The sequence below is a fragment of the Centroberyx gerrardi genome, chromosome 1 (genome assembly GCF_048128805.1).
Source record: "Centroberyx gerrardi isolate f3 chromosome 1, fCenGer3.hap1.cur.20231027, whole genome shotgun sequence".
In the NCBI taxonomy this organism is placed as follows: Eukaryota; Metazoa; Chordata; class Actinopteri; order Beryciformes; family Berycidae; genus Centroberyx; species Centroberyx gerrardi.
In genome coordinates, this window is record NC_135997.1 from 15659806 (window position 1) to 15680121 (window position 20316).

The 20316-nt window shown below is 41.0% G+C and overlaps 1 protein-coding gene across 4 annotated transcripts in view; it reads left to right on the forward strand.

The window, feature by feature from the left end:
* Positions 1-20316, forward strand: part of nfat5b (nuclear factor of activated T cells 5b) — a 40911-nt gene that overhangs the window by 814 nt on the left and 19781 nt on the right. For 2 of the 4 annotated variants that reach the window (XM_071910013.2, XM_071910014.2), the window contains exon 2: positions 14029-14154. In XM_071910013.2, the coding sequence (XP_071766114.2) occupies positions 14029-14154 (126 nt within the window). Of the gene's footprint in view, positions 1-11385; positions 11514-14028; positions 14155-16241; positions 16342-20316 lie in introns of those variants that run through there. The other 2 variants (XM_071910015.2, XM_071910017.2) reach the window with 2 other exon arrangements.

Sequence of the window (20316 nt, forward strand, 5' to 3'; positions counted from 1 at the left end):
TCAGGTAGAATAACAAGCGTTGTTTTTAACAGTGGTGGACTTTTTAAATGGAGGGCCAGGTGGCCACCCCTATGGGGGGGGGGCATAAAAACGAGGTTAAAAATGAACTATAGTACAATATAGTTTGCTTGTTTTTAATCAGTTGTGTGTCACATAATTCATAAACATAGTGTGGTTATTTAGGTGAAAAACAGACTATGACTTGACTGAAATATCTACAAAAAAAAGAAACCTGTCACACTCCTCAGCACTTAAGTGCCTTGGTCACTTAATGTAATTTTACATTTCAGGCAGTTTCAATGTGTCCATCAGAGTTCAACAGCCAATGACATACAAGAAAATTTGGGGTGGCACCAAGGGTGGCCAATCAGATTCTAATGGTAGAGTGCCACCATGGCTGCCCCTTTGGCTGTTTTTAAATCTGTTTTATGTTACCTAATGTAATTCTGGGAAACTCAGTCTCAAAAAGTGTCATTTTCAGTGGAATTTGTCTTTTCTAGTTCCACTGGGTAAACTGGAGGAAGTCCACTGAAACTGACCATAACATTAGTAATGGGAAAGTACTCATTCATTTTTTCTTGAACAATAGGCTCATTTTCCTACATCATACAATACCTTTGAGAGGGACTGATATCAGCTATGTTGGAAAAAACACAGAATTATATCTGTTTTGACTGAAAACGTCAAGGGGTCCACAAACTTGAGCATGATTACGTTTAGCCTGCACAATGACCCAGACATATCACACTTTTATGAGCTTGACAAAAATGTTTTCTGCTCAAAGGGAGACATACGAGCAGGGATGTTCGTAATTTTGTTTTTCTGTCAATTTAGTGATTAATCTAAATCTAAAATACACTGTCACAATTTCACAAACTCTCCACTGAAATGATATTATCTGCTCTTTGTAATGACATTTTTAAATTGTTTACATTCTTGCAAGCCAATGCCGCCGCTAGAAAGATTTGTGGCTCAGAAATAAACATGATTCTGCACAGTCACACATTGTTGACTTTGAACTTTTATTTATAACATCGTACCGTGGTTGTATTGAATCGTGAACCCCATATCATGTATCGAATCGTGAGATAAGCATATTGTCGTCATCATCAATTAATTGTGGAGCAACTATTACTATGCTATTGTGGATGAGTTTCTATGTCTGATTGTACTATGATGTTCTGCTATAAGAGTTTTCAGTTCTCTCTTAGTTTTCCCCACACATGCTTTTCCACAGGGGCATGTAATCATATAGATGACTCCCTGGGTAGAGCACGAAATGACCCCTTTGATCTGGATTTTGGAACCCGAATGAGGATGTGTAAAATAAGTATATTTATGAGTGCTGTGACATTGAGCACAGGCATCGCATCTGTAGTTGCCGTGTGGAATCGGGGCAAGTTTGCGCTGTGGGGTCTCAGTGAGAGGTGGCGAGTCAGAGTGGACCAACATGTCTTTGAGATTAGGACCACGAAAATAAGCAACTAACAGCAGGGTCAGACCTCCTTCTGTTCAGCTTTCTGTGCAGGTCAGTTAATCCTACAGTTTGCTGTTGCAACTTTGCACAGCGAAGCACCATGTTATTGGGCTTCTGTGTGCAGTATTCCCATACTTTGGATGCTCTGGGGTTTTTTTGCATTCTCCTACATACATTTGAGATTGGGCTTGCCGCAGTCATGTTCAGTATAAAATGATGCATTGATTATGCAAAATACATAATTAATGAATTTACATAGTGAACACAACTGATGATGTGGATGAATATGTGCATACCTGCAGCTCAGTAGGTATCTGTTGCTTACATTTTTATTTATCTTATAAAGCAGATTGTGTAAGCACAACCAATTAGGCCTATCTTGAGCAGTGGTGTAAATTTACCAATTCCTCAAAATTGCCATTGGTCTAACCTATAGCCTACCTTGTTTCCTTACTAATCACACTATTGTGGAGTTGTCACCCACTATGCCAGTGTAATTTGTTGTGGCTGTGTAAGAGGTGAAATTGTTTTTTCCATCTTGCCTCTGTAGTCTGTGGGATAGCCCTTTTGGTTAAAAAGGAGAATCCCTTTCATATCCCTCAAATGCTCAGTACAGACAAGTAGTACACCACAATGTAATACAAAGGACATGAGCTGTGGTTTTGAAGGAATTGTGCCAAAAAGTGAACAATGCTTGTATTTTTCTTTTATGCACCCAATACTAGTTGAACTTATAGTTTTGACAGAATCTGTCAGGACACTGACCACAGCCAGCCAGTTATCATGGACTGTGGCAGACCAGTTGAATTGTCTTCTTTCAGGGCATGGGGTGGATTATTTTGTGAGTTATTTCTCAGAAAGTTAGTTTATTTGGCTTAAACGTACTGAGGAAGGCACATTTCCAGCACGTCAAGGAAATGTACATAACAGCGACACTCATAACAATACTACTCATACTACCTTTTGTGGTTGCCATATCCTTTTAAGGGCTGTGGGGTGATGTGTGTTCGGCTGTCACAAGACGTCTTCCCACCAGGTTTAGGCTACATCAAAGGTACAGAATGTGATGGCTTTCCCGTCAGCTTTATTAGCTTGGTTAAAAATTGTGAGACCACAGATCTCCACATAGTTTAGGTTTTTTTATATTGACACCCACCAAAGCCCAGTCAATCATTAACCATCTGGCTGCTCTGTGTGTAAACCTGGGCTTAAATAGCACTCTATTAATATTGACTCTGCTATGTTAAGCAAACTTAGCGGCATGTGCTTAAAAATACTTGATTGCCTTGAAAGCTCGTAGATTTCTGATGATGAAAGAAAAAAGACCGCGGAGGGAAAACAGGAGAATTCATCAGGTTTCACGACAAGCAGTCTGAAAAAGGTTTGAGGGCCTGTGTAGAGTACATGATGTGCTTTTGAAATAGGTTAGTGTCTTTTCTAGCATAAACACATCAACAGATGGACTCCTACCTCAAATCTGTAGTATACAGGGGTGAATATGAAACTTTATTGTTATTTTGTCTTGAACATTGACAAACTAATGCTGCTTTTACCCAGAAATCTGCTTCAGAGCTGTGTTTTTTTCAATGTTACACCTATATGAAATCATTGTTCACTTGCCTGTGTTTAATTTAGGGAGGTCTTGGCCAGGATGACTGTTTGCATCTCAAACAACTGTCCACATAGGTTATAATAGGCCATGTTTGCCATACATGTGTAGAGTTGCCTAGGGGTTACAACCCTGAAGATAGTGAAATGGCAGTGTCTGTTTCCTCCTGTGGTATAAAAAATTGAAATATGGCTATGAAAACCTGAAATGTGGATATGTTTTTATAATATTCTGTAAACATAAATATGCATGCAATCACACGCATGCAACAAGTCACGCTGCTTTTGTAATTATTGTTTAATCAATGTCAAAATTGGCAATAGAAGCAGTTTTCCTGCTTGCCTAATGAGAATGATCATGCTCATAGTGTTGAAGCAATGACCTAAGAGGAACGTGTAAAAATGTCATTGAAAGTTTCATAGAGGTAGAGGTTCAAAAAACCTGTTTTGTGATACAGAGCATTTGGAGTCATTCTGAACATTCTGTTCATGGTCTTCAACTGTTCAACTGCAACCCCTTAGTTATGCTACTTGCACTTTCAATATTTAGTCATGCGCAGCCATTACATCTCCACCATTGACTAATCAGAACGGGCTGGATCATGCTTGTATCACAAAACAGGGTTGTCTTTCTAATCAAAGTTTTTAACTTTTGAGAAGAAGCAAGCTTGTAATAATATTACCGTGCTCGACATTGTACTGGTCGCTACATTTTGTGTCCCTTCTTGAATCAGTTTTCTATGCCTGAAGTTGTCAATGAACACTATTGTCAGGTGCATACATTTACTTATATACACTAATAAAAGTGCCCACTAACTATCCTCTCCACTTAAACCTCCATGTCAAAAACAATTACATGTACTTTACTGATTTTTCTTATGAGTGAAAGCAATCTTTCATTTTAAAGGAACAATTTCCCATTTTTGCATAGATACTACCATATGAGTTCATGAATAGTCAACCACTTGCATTGTTTGTTCTACATATCTGTAACTTTTAAAACACAGTCCAAAAAGTCATACTTCTAATGCATGTACTGTATATGTGATGTTAATATTAGTTATTTTAGTGGTAGGCTTGGTTGTTTGTGAGCTCATGATAATATGCATGCATATTAAAATATGTTGTCTATCATGCTTTTGAAGAGGAATATTTTTTTCTTTTTGCACTTATCAATAACAAGAGTCAATCAAATAAAAAGCCTGAATGCAGGTTCTGGCTATACATTGCTGCAGCAACCAGTGTTGAGGGTTGACTGTTCTTGAACTCATTGTATACCCTATGTGCTAAAAATGCAAATGTTACTCTGATGCGAAATATTGCTTTAACCTGGGCAGGAAAGTTTCCAAAAGTGGTATCAGTTTGCTTCCATAACTTCCTTTAAAAACTCACTTTGGTTAATGGTTAACACTAACCAAACCTCAGTAAAAAGACTAATCAGTCCCTGGTCAAAATATCACCTCCTCCAGTATTTACTGCACACTTGTGACTTTGTTTTGGCCAGGGCAAATCTATGCATGAGTGGTTTAACCTCTAGAAGCCCTAGCAACTGAATCTGACACTGACACACGCATTGAATGTGATTTTTCTCATTAGTGGTGCAATCTTGGATTATTAGTTGCATTTTAAAGGTCTCTTATTTATGATTTTTCTTTTAATCATCTGTCTTACCTAGTTAGTGTGTTCCTCAGGCTCTACATGTAGATGTAGATGTAGATGTCTTGCCAATTGTTGTTGTCTGTTGTGCTGTCTCCATATAACACCAGTGATTTTACACATTTTTCCTCTAAATGTTAGTATTTCCTCTAATACCAAAATTGTTGCTCCTTGATGTTTTCCTTGTATCACTGCTGCAAATTGTATTTCGGCGCTCATTATGATGGTGAGTTAGTTTTTGTCAGTGCCAAACTGTGGCTTAACAAACATGCAGTCGACAGGGTTTTTATGTGACTGATTACAAATGGCCTTATTCAGACCCTCTGTTTTAGGAACAGTTTGGGAACAGTCTGTAGGTGCACTCTGTTACCTTGGTAATGATTTAAAAACAACACATTGTTCTGTGCGAGCATTGGTTGCTTTAAACTTCACAGATATAGTTTCAGCAGCTTTTTGTTCTATCTATTCCATTTTGTGTTTTATCCTGTGCCATAAGTTATATTATGTGCATAAAGTTAGCCTGGGTATTTATGCATTTTAAAGGTCAGCCTCTGCTTTAGTTCACTAGGTTCATGCAGAAGGCATAGTGGCATTAGTAGTAGCTGCCGGTGCATTGGATGGCCTACTTAAGGTGGTAATTTCAGGTTTTCATCATCGCAGGAAAACCATCTGCCTAGTCATACAGGTGTGAGACAGGGAGTGGGAGAGGGCATGACGCCTCACGCTTTGCCTCTCTGCTCCCTATCGGCTGGTGAATGCTTTATGACACCTTTCTGTGAAAAGCCCAAAGCACCTGCAAGATCTAACATCCCCACCCCGTGTGCTTCTCTCCAGAGCACGATGTCTGTGAGCAAAGACATTAAATATTAAGAGGCGTAAATCTTGGCTCCCAGGACTCTTTCCACTGGCAGATGAGAAGCAGCGGTTTGGGTGTCAGGATAAGCTCACACACACTGCAGGTTCCGCGTCAAAGAGCAAGGCTCCTTATTCCGATTTCATTTCTGTCCCACTACCCCACTAAGATTCGTAGCTAATGAATGTTGTCTGTCAATCATGAGCACATGATATCTGCCCTCAGGTTGTTTTTTCCCCTCTTGCCTTGGATGTTTGCAGACAATCCTTACACTCTGGTTTCAAAGGCCTGATCCAGATTTATGAGTGAAGGGGATGAAGCTGTCTTCATTGACTTGTTTCTGCCTTACACAAGATTTCCTCACAGGGGCTTGTACAGAGAGGTATTTCAAGATCTTCAGAAATGCTGAGTATCTTTGGCATATAGGAGACAAACATTCGATCACCCTGCAGCCTAATGGTTGCACTGCCTCAATTTCCTGTGTTTTCATTTCTTTTTCCTGAGTCATCCGTGGCTTCCTAGGCAGACTGGCAGGGGAGGAATGAATAGCCGCATTGGATTGTCCCATTTCCCCCTGCATCCTGTCATTGTTGGTATTCTTTCAAACTGTCTTTATTGAACTTACACTTGAGTTAAGGGCTTGGATAGCGAGAGAGCACGACATGCCAGTTAGGGTCGGGGCAGAGAGAAAGGATGACAGATTATCAGACCGCTGGAATGCTGCTCTCGCTCTGAGAGGAAAGCAGAAGTGCCACCATCGCATGAAAGCTCATGCCAGTCATCTCAAAAGTGATGTCTCAGCCTACTAGAGCAGTTACACTTTCCCTAGATAATGTATTGCAAAACCTAGGTCATTCCATACTTGTAATAAAAACTACAGGTAGGTTATGAAACCATTTAAGATTTTTTTTTTTTACCTACTTTTAAGGCACAGCTCGGTCTGCTTAGCTCCTGACTGCATCATAAACCTTTTAACCCTATATAAGGTTGTCCTGGGGCAAGCTTGTCCTGCCAAACTAGAGGTTAAAATCAAAGGTCACTCTTACCACCAGGGCCCCTAGGCTTTGGAATGACCGGCCTGAGGAGATCAAGCGTGTAAAATCAGTCTCGCTTTAAATATACCTGTACAGACTTTTATGTAATTGTGTTTTTGTTTTGTTTTTGCTGTCAGTTATGTCCCTTTTTCATTATTCTGCCATTGTTATTTTGTGGCCTTCAGTGAAGTCAAGCACTTTGTAACTGCTTTTGAAAAGAGAAACGGATAATTGCTGTTATTAATTATTCTTATCAATTCCCACTGTTATTTCTACTGTTAATTTTTATTTCTTAATTTTCTCCATAAATTTTGGACTCTAACTACCTCCACATATTCTCAGCTAAAAACACTGTTCAACTTTAAAATGTCCAGATACTTTAGGAGCTTTTTGATTGTCTTTATGCCTTTTTAAAACATCTTGAAACATATTCTTATTAGTAGTAGCAGCAGTATTATAAATGTTAGTTTTAGTATTATTTTGTCATCTCTCATAGTTCACTACTGAACGTATCAGAGATTGGCTAAGAGGGAGGTTTGATGAGCTGGGAGAACGTCATCAGCAGATATGACGGTCTTCTTCTTCTCCCACTTTCTGAACAAGCCTGAACCTGCTTGAATAGAAATTTGACTCTACATGTTTATCTTAAAGCTTTGTACTCTGATATGAATCCATCTTTCTTCCCATTAGTGGATCAAAGTAGCTCTACAAGACCACATTGATCCTCATAGATAGGCCTATATTGGAGGACATTTTCACTTGACCAGACAGCAAGGCGTAGAATGTGACAAGAAAGACAGCAGGAGAGTATTAGATGTGACAAAGACCATGAGCCTGAACCAAATATACCAGTAGTGACGTCAGGATGGCCTGTTCTTTATCATTGTTTACCCCTTTTTCAGTAAAACAATCTGACAAAGGCCAGGCTAGCAGTGCATGTACTGTAGTAGAGGTGTTGGCTGGTTGTTGACCACCTGATTCACATTCACATTCTGCTGTGGTTTTGCCTAATTAATCAGTAGACATTCCAAATCCTTAATTAGATTGTACACCAAATCCTCTTAAGTGATTAATAGACTGAAGGTGTGGTCTCAGTCCGGCTCCGAGAGGTGAGGCCGGAGGACAAATCAACAGAAATCTGGGCAACTGCAGGTCTTCATGAGAATCAAGCTGGGAATGATGATAGACAGGCTGTGTGATATGTATAGGCTCAAATGCACAGAGTTGGGATTTTGGCTTTGCTGCCAGGCCTTCGCAGACTTGCTGTTTCTGCTGCCCTTTGGTTTCAGGCAGTGATTGTTTTGAAAGGGCTTTTCAGTTTACAAAATGCAGGCATTAGGTTTCTAGGCGTACTTACTCACTGTTGTGCTACTGTTAATGTATGAGAGCCTCAAGACTCAAACCGAGTAAGCCAGTGTAAGCTAAATGTTGACCTAATGCCAACTATTTTATCTGTTTATTCCCACGTTCTTATCACTAGAGTCAACAGCTTGCATCAAAAATCAAGAGCAAATCCACAAGGTTTCCAAATTTGGAGTTCTGTGACGCGACAAGCTATTTTTAAATCATGTTGGCTAGTAATAACTCCACTGGGCTTTGTACTGTAGATGGACGACTGGAGTCTCTTCCCCTCGCCTGCTGAAAGATGACGTCCGACTCTGTATTTCATGAGTTATTGGGTAATGAGTTTGGGGACCTTCCCAGTTTTCTGTTTGCATACGACTGACATTGACGTGTCTTCAACCACAAACCATTTTCCATCTAATAATCACCTGCATGGACATTTTTCACCTTATTATCGTCTTATAAGATAATTTGCAGACTGGCAGTGGCTTATAAATTCAGTTTTGCTGTGTTTCCAGGTGCTTGAGAGGTTCGGACTGAATGTGGTTGGCGTGGCAGTAGCTTGGTGATGTCATACTGTTGGTGAATATGTGCGTGTTGCGTTGCCACAGGCTTTCCTGTTGCCTCAGCATGGTTTTCATGCAAGCTGGCGAGCAATGGGCACACTAAACTCATTGTTGAGCAGTTTTGCCATTTTCCTGTTCTAATAGGTTGTTAATATTTGTTGTGTGCGTGTGTGTGTGTGTGTGTGTGTGTGTGTGTGTGTGTGTGTGGTGTTCTCCTCCTACCAGATAGACAGACATTACCTGATTTCTTTGGAGGTTTTGCATAGGAGGCTGGCACATTCCAGTGTCTGTGTAAGCATGGCTCTTTTTTGGTGTATGAGCTATGTGTGTGCATGTGAGTGAGAGAGAGCATGCGTGTGTGTGTGTGTTGTCCTGTGTAAATAGTTTGAATTCCACTGCTTTCTGAGGTCTCGCTTTCATGTTAAGCCCAGTGTCTGTTCCTTCTCCTTTTTGAATCCGCTGGTAAACACTCTGGAAAATGTCTACACCCGCATATTGTAGAGCAACACTCAGCCAGCATTCAACACACATTTGCCCTGTACTTTCATTTAATTCTGTCTGACTACTTGTGAAATACATTAACATTGATTCACGCTGAGAATGAGAAGGAACGCCACTGTGAGGATAGTGAATAACGCTTCTCATGATGCACAGATTTCGTTTTTTAGCAGTGACTTGTTGTAGCTGGGTGGTTTGGCCCTGACAGGAGGCCCAGTGGGCTGTTTTGTAAAGTCAGGATAGTGGTGGGTGTTTGTTGAAAGCAAGTCAAGTAATCTGATGCCTGGAGGTGGTCCCTGGTCACTTTGGGATTAGCTGGACTGAAAGAGCTGCATGCCACAAACCCCGAGCCTTGTGTGACACAAGTGACTGCCCTTAGCCTGATCCAAAGCCTGGCTGACTTTCACTTTTCAAACAACTGTGGAGGCAGAATATAACGGGGTGAGACTTTTTTTTAATGAGCACCATTGTTACAGTACAGTGTCAGAACCCTAAAATACAGTGGGGATGTAGGGATGCCATCCCATTGGTCTCTACATCCTAAACTGGAGATTTCTGCATTGCTGACAAAGGTGAAAGCTACTGCTCTCTCCTTGCCACTTGGGGATGGCTTAGGTTAAAGTCCAGAGAATTTCTGACCATAGCCATTATGAACACTTATTTTTGAAGGGAAGGAAGCTTCAACTCCTTATTTGTTCTTGGCCTAAATTTCATACTTCAAAAACAACTCTTTCTTGTTTTCCTGCACACCGAATGGTAGACTGAAATGCTTTGATGAGGAGCTTGGACCAGGTCCAGTGTAAATTGGCTGATAGGCCTTCCACGTAACCAAGGCCCATAGCAATTAGAAAATAAGCGTCATGGAATATACATGAATCTCTTGGCAGTCTTTCTTTCAGTACTGTATACTTAAGCTCTCTTTTTGTTTACACTCCAGCAATGGATTCACTGTTTCAAGTATGCTGGTGAAGGTGTCACCGGCCAAAGCAGTCTGTTTGGACAACAGGCAGATCAGTATGCAAAGAGGGTGGCTTACCATACGGTGACACTGATATCAAGCAAGCCAACTGAGCTCTGAAAACAAACCAGTTTTCAACATGTGGATAATCAGTGATCATTCTCAATCCCTGACTCTAGAGTCGGTCTCTCCAACCTCCCTCCCGCCACCCTGTTTTCCTGGAGAGAGCAAAGTGGTGTGTCTTTGGGTGTGAGGTGGGGGGTGGTACTCATTCGTCTTCGTTGTCAAGGCTAGCCAAAAGTCACAGACACAGGACATTTTCTATTAACACTAGCTGGAAGCATCACAACTGCACCCTAATGGTGATTTCACAAATCTTCTCCTCTGGGAGTGTGGCAATTCTTATTAGTTACCTCACCAGGCAAACATTTTGTCAAATACATGGATGGCATCATGCTCCTTCCTGCATGCAATGGCTGGCTTGATGCAATGAATACTAACACTAATAATGGTTACTATTGTAGGTTGGTTTTTACTTTAAACACATCCGAGTCACCATTACCTAGTCATTCAGCATTAATCACTGAAAATGTTGTCTCTGCAGTGGGTCTTAAATATCAAGATAAAAGCTGTATGTGACCAATATTCCTCCAATAGTAATCATATTATTATGCAGTTTGTGGATTTGTAAAATGATACATGCTCCCTCTAGGCTCAGCCTAGACAAAATCTGATTTGAATAGGCCAAAAGACTCATGAGCACACACATTTTGCAACAGATGTTGATATCTGTAAAGAGTAGCAGATGACACTGAGTGAGAAAAGATTGAACTCTTTGTTTGGTGTGAATTACAAAGAGTATTCTGCCACAGTGTTGTAACAGTTGATGAAATACGCTGCAATGGAAATGCCCACTTCTTCATTTGAGTTGGGATAATACTATTTTTTTTCTCATTTTCTCCACATTATCTCATGAGAGGAGCACACTCTCTCAGTGAGTGGTCCCCTGATCCGTGTTGCTATGGAGTCCCTGGCAGCCTTCATGTAGGCTTGGCTGTAAACATTTCAGCGTTGTTGTACATGGTTTGCTGCAGGTGCCAGCCCTTTTCAATGGATTTTTTCTCTGCTTGGAATACTCATCAAATGTACCATCTAGGTGAGTTTAAGATTAATCTTAATCCCCGTCCCTTTTTGCTCAGCAGCGTTCCACCAAGTACAATATTCCCCCGCTGTGCATCTCTCCAGCCTTAACTTTTCAACATAGATACTTTTCTCACTGGCTTCATTGCAGCTTGACAGCCTTCCTCATGACAATACCACTAACCTGTTGAGCAAGTTGAAGTACAGAAAAGGGTCTACTAGCACAGTAAACAAGACAGAAGAGGGAGAGAGGGAGGTGGAGTGGAGGAGGGGGACAGAAGGGGAGTTAACAGTCACTCAGCCAAAAAGCAGTGCCACGCCCCAGGTGCCAGGGCTAGTAAGAGCAAGCAGCAGGAATGTGAGGGAAATGAATGGGAGTGTAAGTCCTGCCATTCACATGGTGAGTGCTTTCTTTTTTCACCTTTAGTCTGCCTGCTTACCATATAAACGTAACACGAGGTATGGTCAGGGTATGGAGAGCAAGGATATTTAACTGTGGGCTCTAAAAATACTTAACTTTAATTAGGATTTCCAACATAGAGCTTAGATTGTACGTGTGGCTGGTTTGTTTTTTTATCCTGTTTACATTTACATGAGATTGGAGACTGACTCTGAATCTGGGAACACAATTGATAAGGATGACAACTTTTCAGTTCAGTTAACTTTTGTCCACATTTACTGAGGGCATTAATAGACCTGATCACAAGTACCAATATGAGCTCAATGTCTATCAGTGTGAATATTCTTGGTTAGGCTTTAATGTCTCGTTCAGATGATCTTAGAAGGACAAAAAAATCAAACGTTTTCCTCAGTGGTCTGCAAAACACGACTACAGCCTTAAGTCTGTTAAAACCAAAGCGTCACATGGTATGTGAGTCAGTGTGTTTAATTTCCCAGCTAACGATGTTGACCATATTTTTATTTTCCCCTGCGTGAAAGGGACTGTGTTTTGTAACGTGTAAATAAAGAATTGCACTCTGTCTGCCAATGAGGATACACATATGCAGCAAAATAAGAATTTTCACTCTTTATAAAGTCCTGGGACTGTGGAAACACTTTGAACAGGCCAGCCAGTGATTCGAGACCAGCGCTCTGAGAGAAGAGTACATATTTTCTGTCTGTGCGGTTGGCAATCTGTTTACTGGAAAGGCTGCTCAGTCAGAGCACATGTTCCTGCATGTGCAGCCAGTCAGTCAGCCCCAAGAAGACTGTGGAGTTTAAGTGGAGATGAGGGGACAGAGAAGCAGTTTTTCTTTTTTTTTTCTGTTTTTGTGTGTGTGTGTGGGGGGGGGGGGGGGGTATGTGTGCACGACTGCATGTGTGTTTGTGAGTTTCTTTGGAGGGCTTAGCAAATAACCAACAAAACCACACTAGGATCCTGTGTGTGTGTGTGTGTGTGTGTGTGTGTGTGTGTGTGTGTGTGTGTGTGTGTGATACAGTAGGAGGTATAAGAGTTTGCTGAGTCCAGATTTAAGCTCCCTTTCTGGGAACCAGAGTTCGCTGCTCTTCCAAACCGAGCAGTAAGAGACTGGAGGGCTTTGGGACTGAAGAGCCATGGGCTGGTTTCAGTGTGTCCCAGGTTTGTCTATTGTACACAGCCAGTGGTAACAATGGGAGGGTTAAGTATCCGATACACACTCCAAACCCTGGGACTCAGCTGCAAGTAATTAAAGCTGGCAGTTGGCAGAGAAGAGAGTCAGGCGACTGTAATGGCCGCTGTAAGTTCATACCATAATATTTGGATGATGAATCGGGCTGCTAGTAAAAGTGTTGTCATGTTGTTGACCTAAGGCTTTCTCCCCCTCCCCATGTCCCGTTGGCCCCGAGGGGAGGCAGAGAGGGGGGAGAGAAAGGCTTTTGTATGATCCTGCTCCCTATTCTGTAATGAGATCTGCTGTTTATTTGGCATGCCAGGACTTTTGCCTTCACCTGCGTAGTGTCGTTATTCTGTGCTATTTTTCTATATACAGTAGTTTTGTCCTCCCTAAGGTGTATTTAGAGCTTAGAGTTGCCATGTTTAGTGAAATGGACGATCCCGAGGATGTCCACAGGCAGATACTGACGTAATCCATGAAGAGAAGATCTAGCTTGGATGTTGTTTCCACGTCTTTGTTTCAGGAAGGTTTCAAGGGTAAACAAGGACGTCACCAATCTATACAGGGTCATGGACCACAATGCTATGCTGCAGCAGCAGATTGTTATAGTTTTAACCAGTATAGATGGTCCATTTGAATGGAGGAATGACAAGTGATGATGATGATGATCATCAAGGTCATTTATTCCCAACTTTAAAGAATTTCTCATCAGCAACCTAAACGTATCTGGAGGGCATTGTGCTTTTTTTTCTTTAAATGAATGCTGCCATCTTGGAGAGGGAGGACACCAGTGTGTCTGGTGTCTGGCACACGTGCCGGAGTGGCAGTGTTTGGCTGTAGGAATGAAGTGGAAACATGTTCGGCATCTGGACTGAGGCTGAAATTATCCTTCACATAATTCTATATAGTGGGTGTTTGTCACTTTCCAGATTCATGGCCAGGCAGGATGATGCTCAGGCTTTGTCCAGGGTCACCAGTCTGTTTTTACAATTCCATGCAGATCGTGGTGTGAAATTGCTCTTGTAATATAATTTGACTATAACCAAACACAGCAATTAAAACAATAAAATCAAATTAAATTGGACAAAGATATTTCTCAGGAAAACACAACTGAAAACTGTGGTGAACCACACCGTTTTCATGTTGACTTGCTCTGCAACAGCTTTGTTATTAACCCCCTGCTGACACATCATGTTTCTCATTTTACCAAGCTGATAGCTGATGAAAACCATCAATAAGTCAACCTCAACCTCATCATTCCTTTTCAAACCCCCATGCCTCTCCTTCCCATTTCCACAGAATCAGTGTATGACCTTCTTCCCAGAGAGCTGCAGTTGCCGTCCTCCACTCAGCAGAACGCGGCAGCCATGAGTCAGAAGAGCGGCGGAGAAGCCGGGCCTCCCCCCTCAGCTGCTCTTGCATCAGGTAAGCTCCTCCTCCTCACCCCCCCCCCCCCCCCCCCTTCCCCTCCCCCTTCCCCCTTCCAGGGTAACAGTGAGCAGTGCTGGTCATGCCCCACCCCCCCCAAAACCGACCCACCAGCCCCACTAAGGGTAAAATAATCAATCTGTACCTGTAGATACACACCTGCATGCAGAAGGGAAGCCAGGCAGCCCTTTGCTATACACACAGTGTGGCCCTCACATGTAAAACCAAGAGGCTGCTGAAGAGTGGAGTAATGAGGCCTTACTGCCCTCTCCCAAGGGCAGCCCCTGTACACGCCAGCTGTCCGTAACTGCCTGTACACACTGCGAGCAACTTGTTTGATGGGTCGCTCTGCTCTGACTAATTGTGGGCGGTGCAAGAGGCTCCGATTGCATCTTTGTTGTGGTCTCCTGCAGCTACCAAGTTTTGAACTGGCAAGTCATGTTTCATGTTTCACCGTTCATAAAGTTGCATCGTTTTGATGAACAAAATGAGTACAATTTCTTCAAAGCCAGCCATCGACTCCTACGATGGGTGCAACTGTTTTTCAGCCGTTTTTTCCTGACGTCTTTCAAATAAACGAGAATCGGGAAGCTTTGAATGGCTGTCATCAACTTTTCGGCCATTTTTCACTTGCCAGGCGGAATCGCATCAGTAGGGAAACAAAGAAGTGCGGAAATCTGATTGGCTTTTGATGGCCGATGACTGAAAAGTTCAAAAGCCGTGGCCAGTTTTCTCGGTTGACAAGCTTGTTGACCGTCCACACATCAGCTGAGTTTCCCTGGTTTCCTCAGCTCTATAGGAAATCACTGGACTTCCGGTGACTTGTTGATCACGTTGCTCGCAGTGTGGACGCACTGTAAGGGTCAGTCACATCTCTGAAAACTGATCCTTACCTCTGTGGGAGAGCAGTGCTGTTCCTTTAACTTTGGTCTGGTGCACCTCAGATAACATTTTGTTGTATGTATCATGATTTGACAGTGATTTAATCAGTTTTTTAACCAGCTATGCTAAAGTTAGGGGTTTCACTAAAAATGAGCAGTAGAAAAGTATTGCCTGGTTTTATGCTGACACCACGACTGTGCGAGAGGACAAAACATGATGAGTGTACAGTACATACACCACACAAGACATACAGGTTTGTAGTATATTAGAAGGATCATCTTTATCTCTTCAAAGCACTCAAAAAATCTCAGCCTTTGCTCCCATCAGGACGTCTGTTCGCCTATAGACTTTGAGTCTCTAGGTCCCAGCTCTAGAACTGGATACCCTGCACTATGTTATGAGCTTTAGGGCTATACTTTTCTCATAATGAAGCACGGCTCCCATTTCCTAGCTGGGAACATTGTGCCTCTCAGTTGGAGTATAAGGAATCTCACCATGTTTACTGTACTTGGGAAAATAACCCCCAGTGCACACTGCATGGGTATGATCCCTTATTTGGCTTCACTTTTTTCTTGGAAAGCAAACTACAGTAAAGCCAAACACTTTATTAAATCCAGTCAAGGGGAACAATACCAGCCTCCTGTTCCACAATGTAATTTGGCACAATTTTGATTGTTTGTTACTGAAATGATTAAATCTATTAAAATGCAAGAGTCCGCAGCCATTTTGGCACTGCTCACAAAAACAATGCATTTAGTCCAAATTTATGAATGATTGACTGCTAACATTTCAATGCATATCATTTATATGGTGTTTTTCTCAAGTGCTCAAAGCATTCAAGATGGTTAACAGTTAAGCATTATTGTTTTCTACCTCTAATTTTACTGCCAAAGCTACTTAAAATTTAAACTAAATATCATAAGAGGCCAATCATTTACAGAATTCAGCTTGCATATAAAATGTACAGATGCCATCAGTGAATCCTGTATGTGTGCAACTGTAAGTCTGAATGTTTATTAACAAAATATTACTTTCCTTTAGTCCCAACCTACTCCTGAGAATGGTCTTCAAAGGAATAGTTAAAAAAAGAAAAGCTTTGTTCCTGGTCAAATTTGAAACAACTTGGGAGTTCAGAATGTACTTCACTTGAGCTGTTTTTGCTCTGCCCCTTATTGAAGCGCCCAGGCTTTAGAGTGAGTTTCAGTAGATCCAGAAGTCTGTTGCCTGTGGACATCAGTGCCGCATTACAGCCATTTGCAGTCCTCTGACCAGGTGGGACATATTGGCTGTAGCAACAGGAAGGTGAAGTATATTTGAGTTTACCTGGAACTTTAAGTTTCACTGAAAACTGGCTATAACCTCATCTGGCTATTCCTCCTCTTTTTGCTTTTTTGTAAACTTCATTTTTCAATTTCAAATGGTCACAATCAGGCTTTCTTTTGTGTTTCGAAAAGATTTGCTTTCAACAGACTTCTCAGTGATGTTGTTGATGACTTTACTTTTAGTTGCAGTGTTCAGCAGAACAGTTAGATTTTGTCGCGGCACTCAAGTTTTACCTACTACTTTCAGGGTTTTTCCTGTTTTAAAATGGGTCTTTGGCAGTGCTCATGTCCTGACGGCCAGATGACATCATGCTAATTTGCATATTAGTGGCATCAGCCATGCCAATTTCAGGGTGTTTGCAAGTTTTATCAAGGTAAATCTAAGTCCTTTCCAGACCTTTTTAAATGCCAGTATGAAATTTGGCCACTGAAATGACCATGAAAACGAAAAAAAAAACAAAAAAAAAAACGTTACACTATTGTTTACACAACTGCAAGATTTCTCACTAGGAAAACAGCGCACCAAGAAACTAGAGAGACAAGAGACATTTTTATGACCTCCTAAACTGAATTGAAGACTTAAAGGCCACATTTAACAGTATTCAAGGACTTTTCAGGCTTGAATATCGGTAATCAAAACGAAGACATTTTAAGACTTTTTTTTTTAGGACTTGCAGACACCCTGAAGTTGTTGCCAAATGCTTTGGGCGTCAACATATTAACATTTTTCCCGATAGTCTGAAAAAGTAGCTATGTTGCTAGTTGCTTTTGATAAATATAGTCACAGTCAGAAAAGTTGCTAAATCGAGCAACAAAGTGAAGTTAGAAGTCCCTCCTACACAACCAATAAGATATCTGGTGTTGCTTCTTCTGCTTAGCGAATTACCGAGTTGTGTTACGAACACGCACCCTCTGATGGTGATGTGGTGCATTGCATCAAAAGTCAAATGACTGGAAGTGGTGTTTGTTTTACAGTTCCTCATTTTTTCTGTGTGGTGCCAAAGCAAAAGGGCTTGGTAACTGCCAAAAATTTCCCAATGCAGGAAAAACCCTGTTTGGTGGACTGCTGATATATATTTCTTCCCCACATGACATCGCATGCTCATCATATGACATCATATGCTTGCACAACTGTTGTCTCTGAGCTTTTCGCTGTAGCAGCTTCTGCTACTGTTAACTGAGTCAGGCTGCACTAGTGAATGCTGGATGTAATTTTACCATTAATTTAGCCACCATCTGCCTGTTGTTGATGCTGCTAGGATGCTGCCATAACGCTGGTGTGCTACACTGATCATTTCAAATATATGTGCACTTACACCCTGCATTTCCCCAGTCTGTAATTTATTTCCTTTGCTTTGCATTTTTTAAATGCTTTTGCATTTTAAGCCCTGAATCCTTTGTGCAGTCCCTTGCTATCTGTAATGTTAATGCAACATAGCTGTAGGTTAACTTCAGATATTTTTAATAGGGCTGCAGATATATCCTCTATAAAATTACAGGACATCTTCATGTTTCTTTTACTTTGTTTATTTGCTCTCCCTTTTTTCTTTTTGTTTTCATTGATAAAGCCAATTGTTTTCTTGTTGTTTGAACATCTAATGTAAGCATGAATTATCACTGATGTTGCCTGAGCTCAATCTTCTTTCTTACTTCCCAGCCTTTTCGGAAACAGAATAGGGAAAAGGAGTATTAGACTAGAGTTTATGTAGGGTCGTTCCAAAAGCTGTTGAAGAATCTGAATTAACTTTTAAGTGGGTAAAGGCCTGAACACACTTGATGCAACAGTTGACACACACCATAGGACGCTTCTAATGTGGCGCTTCAGTGGCGCACTGCAGGTGGGAGATTTGAAGCGTCACCAGCACTTGGCACCTGCATTTCTACACTGCAATGGGTAACATTGCTAGATCATATTACTGTTTCCATGTCCTGTTCTACACTCTGCTTTATATTATTTATCTATATTTGGATATTATATTTTGAGCGTGCGCTCTGTCCAGAGAAAGCTGGACTCACCACTGTTAGATACTTTGCCTCTCTCGCCTCTTTGGTATTTCTGGAACAAAGCGATCACAGAGCGGTCGGATTGGTATGAGTGTGCTGTGTGCGGTTTACTGACATCACGTTACATGATTTCTGGGTATTGAAATAAAAAACTGTTTCCTCTCGCTGACATTGACCTTTCCCTTCTTAGCTCGCCTGTACACACCTGTCTCTTGGTAAACCGTATGGTCTCTCTGGGTCTAAAGTGACTTCTAGTGTTTTCAGAGTTTCATAATTGTTGGAAAGTTCTAGGCCCCTAATATTTAAACATGGATAGGAGAGCCATGTCAGGGAGGTGTTAAGGGATTTCAAGTGTATGAAAATGATTTCACCATTTTTATTTCTTATTATAACTCAGTAATGGCTTGCTGAACATTATCCAATGACTTTTGAAGGCCTTAAGGATAATGTAAGATAATGTAATTGTAAGAATTAACATATGAATTAAGAACATTTTAAGCAGTTTTACCTAGCATTGCATATTGAAGTTGGGTTCAGTGCACAACTGTGCTGCTTCATTCTTATCGGTCCAAAATTTAGCAACAGTTTCTCACAAATAATGGAAACAAGATTACTAAAGGCTTGAGTATAAGCATCTTGAATATTGTATTAAATAATGATATTCACAATTTTTTGTCCATATTGTGATGCAGACGTTGTGAATGTAATACACCACACATGATCATATCATAACAATATGGAGTGAAGAGGTGTTTAACATGCATCTTTTATAAATGGACTTTCCTGTGGTCAGATGCAGCCCTTTCTCTTCTCTTCTCTGGGTTTTCTGCTCTATAAGATCTGTTTTTTCTTCTGTACGACTGTCCCTGCATGTTTAGACTAGACGGCTAGTGGGACCTTGGCAAAGGGAAAGAAAGAGTTGCTCTTGTCTATAACACTGCTGCTCCAGAATGCCAGCCAAACGTATTTTATTTCGATTTCCCTCTGCTGTCCTTGCTTTATTATGGGTATTGTTATTTTCGTTAGTGGCCTGCCATGTCTTTCACTGAGAGAAAAATAGATATCCTCTTTCTCCTCTGGAGAGAACATAACATAATAGCATAAAAACAACAGCTGTTTCAAATGTACACAACACACCTATAGGATTATTTACTGAAGCAAATATGCCAATCTGCAGTGGTCTCTAGAATACTTTTTTGGGCTTTAAATCAGGAACCGAGCACCGTACATCTCTATAAGACATTTGTTTTTATTGTTTCTAGTTCTTTGTTTTACCATTGTACATTTTTTAGGAAAGTGCAACCACTGTGAGTGTTTGTTTGGGCATATTGTAACTGAGATTGTTGCTAACTACCTGATCATCCGCTGGCTAAACAACCTCACTACACACAAATTTTACAACTGGGATTAACTCCATTCCCCTGGGAGACACATTCACAATCTTCAAACCGCTTTTTGTCCGACTTAGACAATACAATTTGAAAGCAGTTATAAGCCGATGTGGTGTTCTGTGATAATAGGGTTTTAATTGAGGAGCTTAGTTTGTTAATCCATTGAGATTCACAATAACATATTAGAGATATGTCAGTTTCTAAAATCTTACAAACTTTACTGTCTGGAAGAAAGGAGCTCAAAGTGGCTGCAAATTATTCACTGTGGTTCCATTTTTAGCAGGCGTAGATACCTTGGTTGTGTATGTGACAATTGAATTTACAAGCTCATATTTCTTAAGAAAGCAAATATGTATTCATTCATTTTAAATAAAAGTATTTTTATTGATAAAACTGTAGCGTCTGCATTTAAAAACCATTGCAGTGTTTATTTAATTTTGGTTTCATTCTGTAAGACACTCATGAACTGTGAAAATGGAACTAGTTCACACTCTGAGGGATCTGCATGAGGGGTCTTTAGTGGACGTGTTACCAGAGTTTTGATTCAGTCAGTGTTTCAG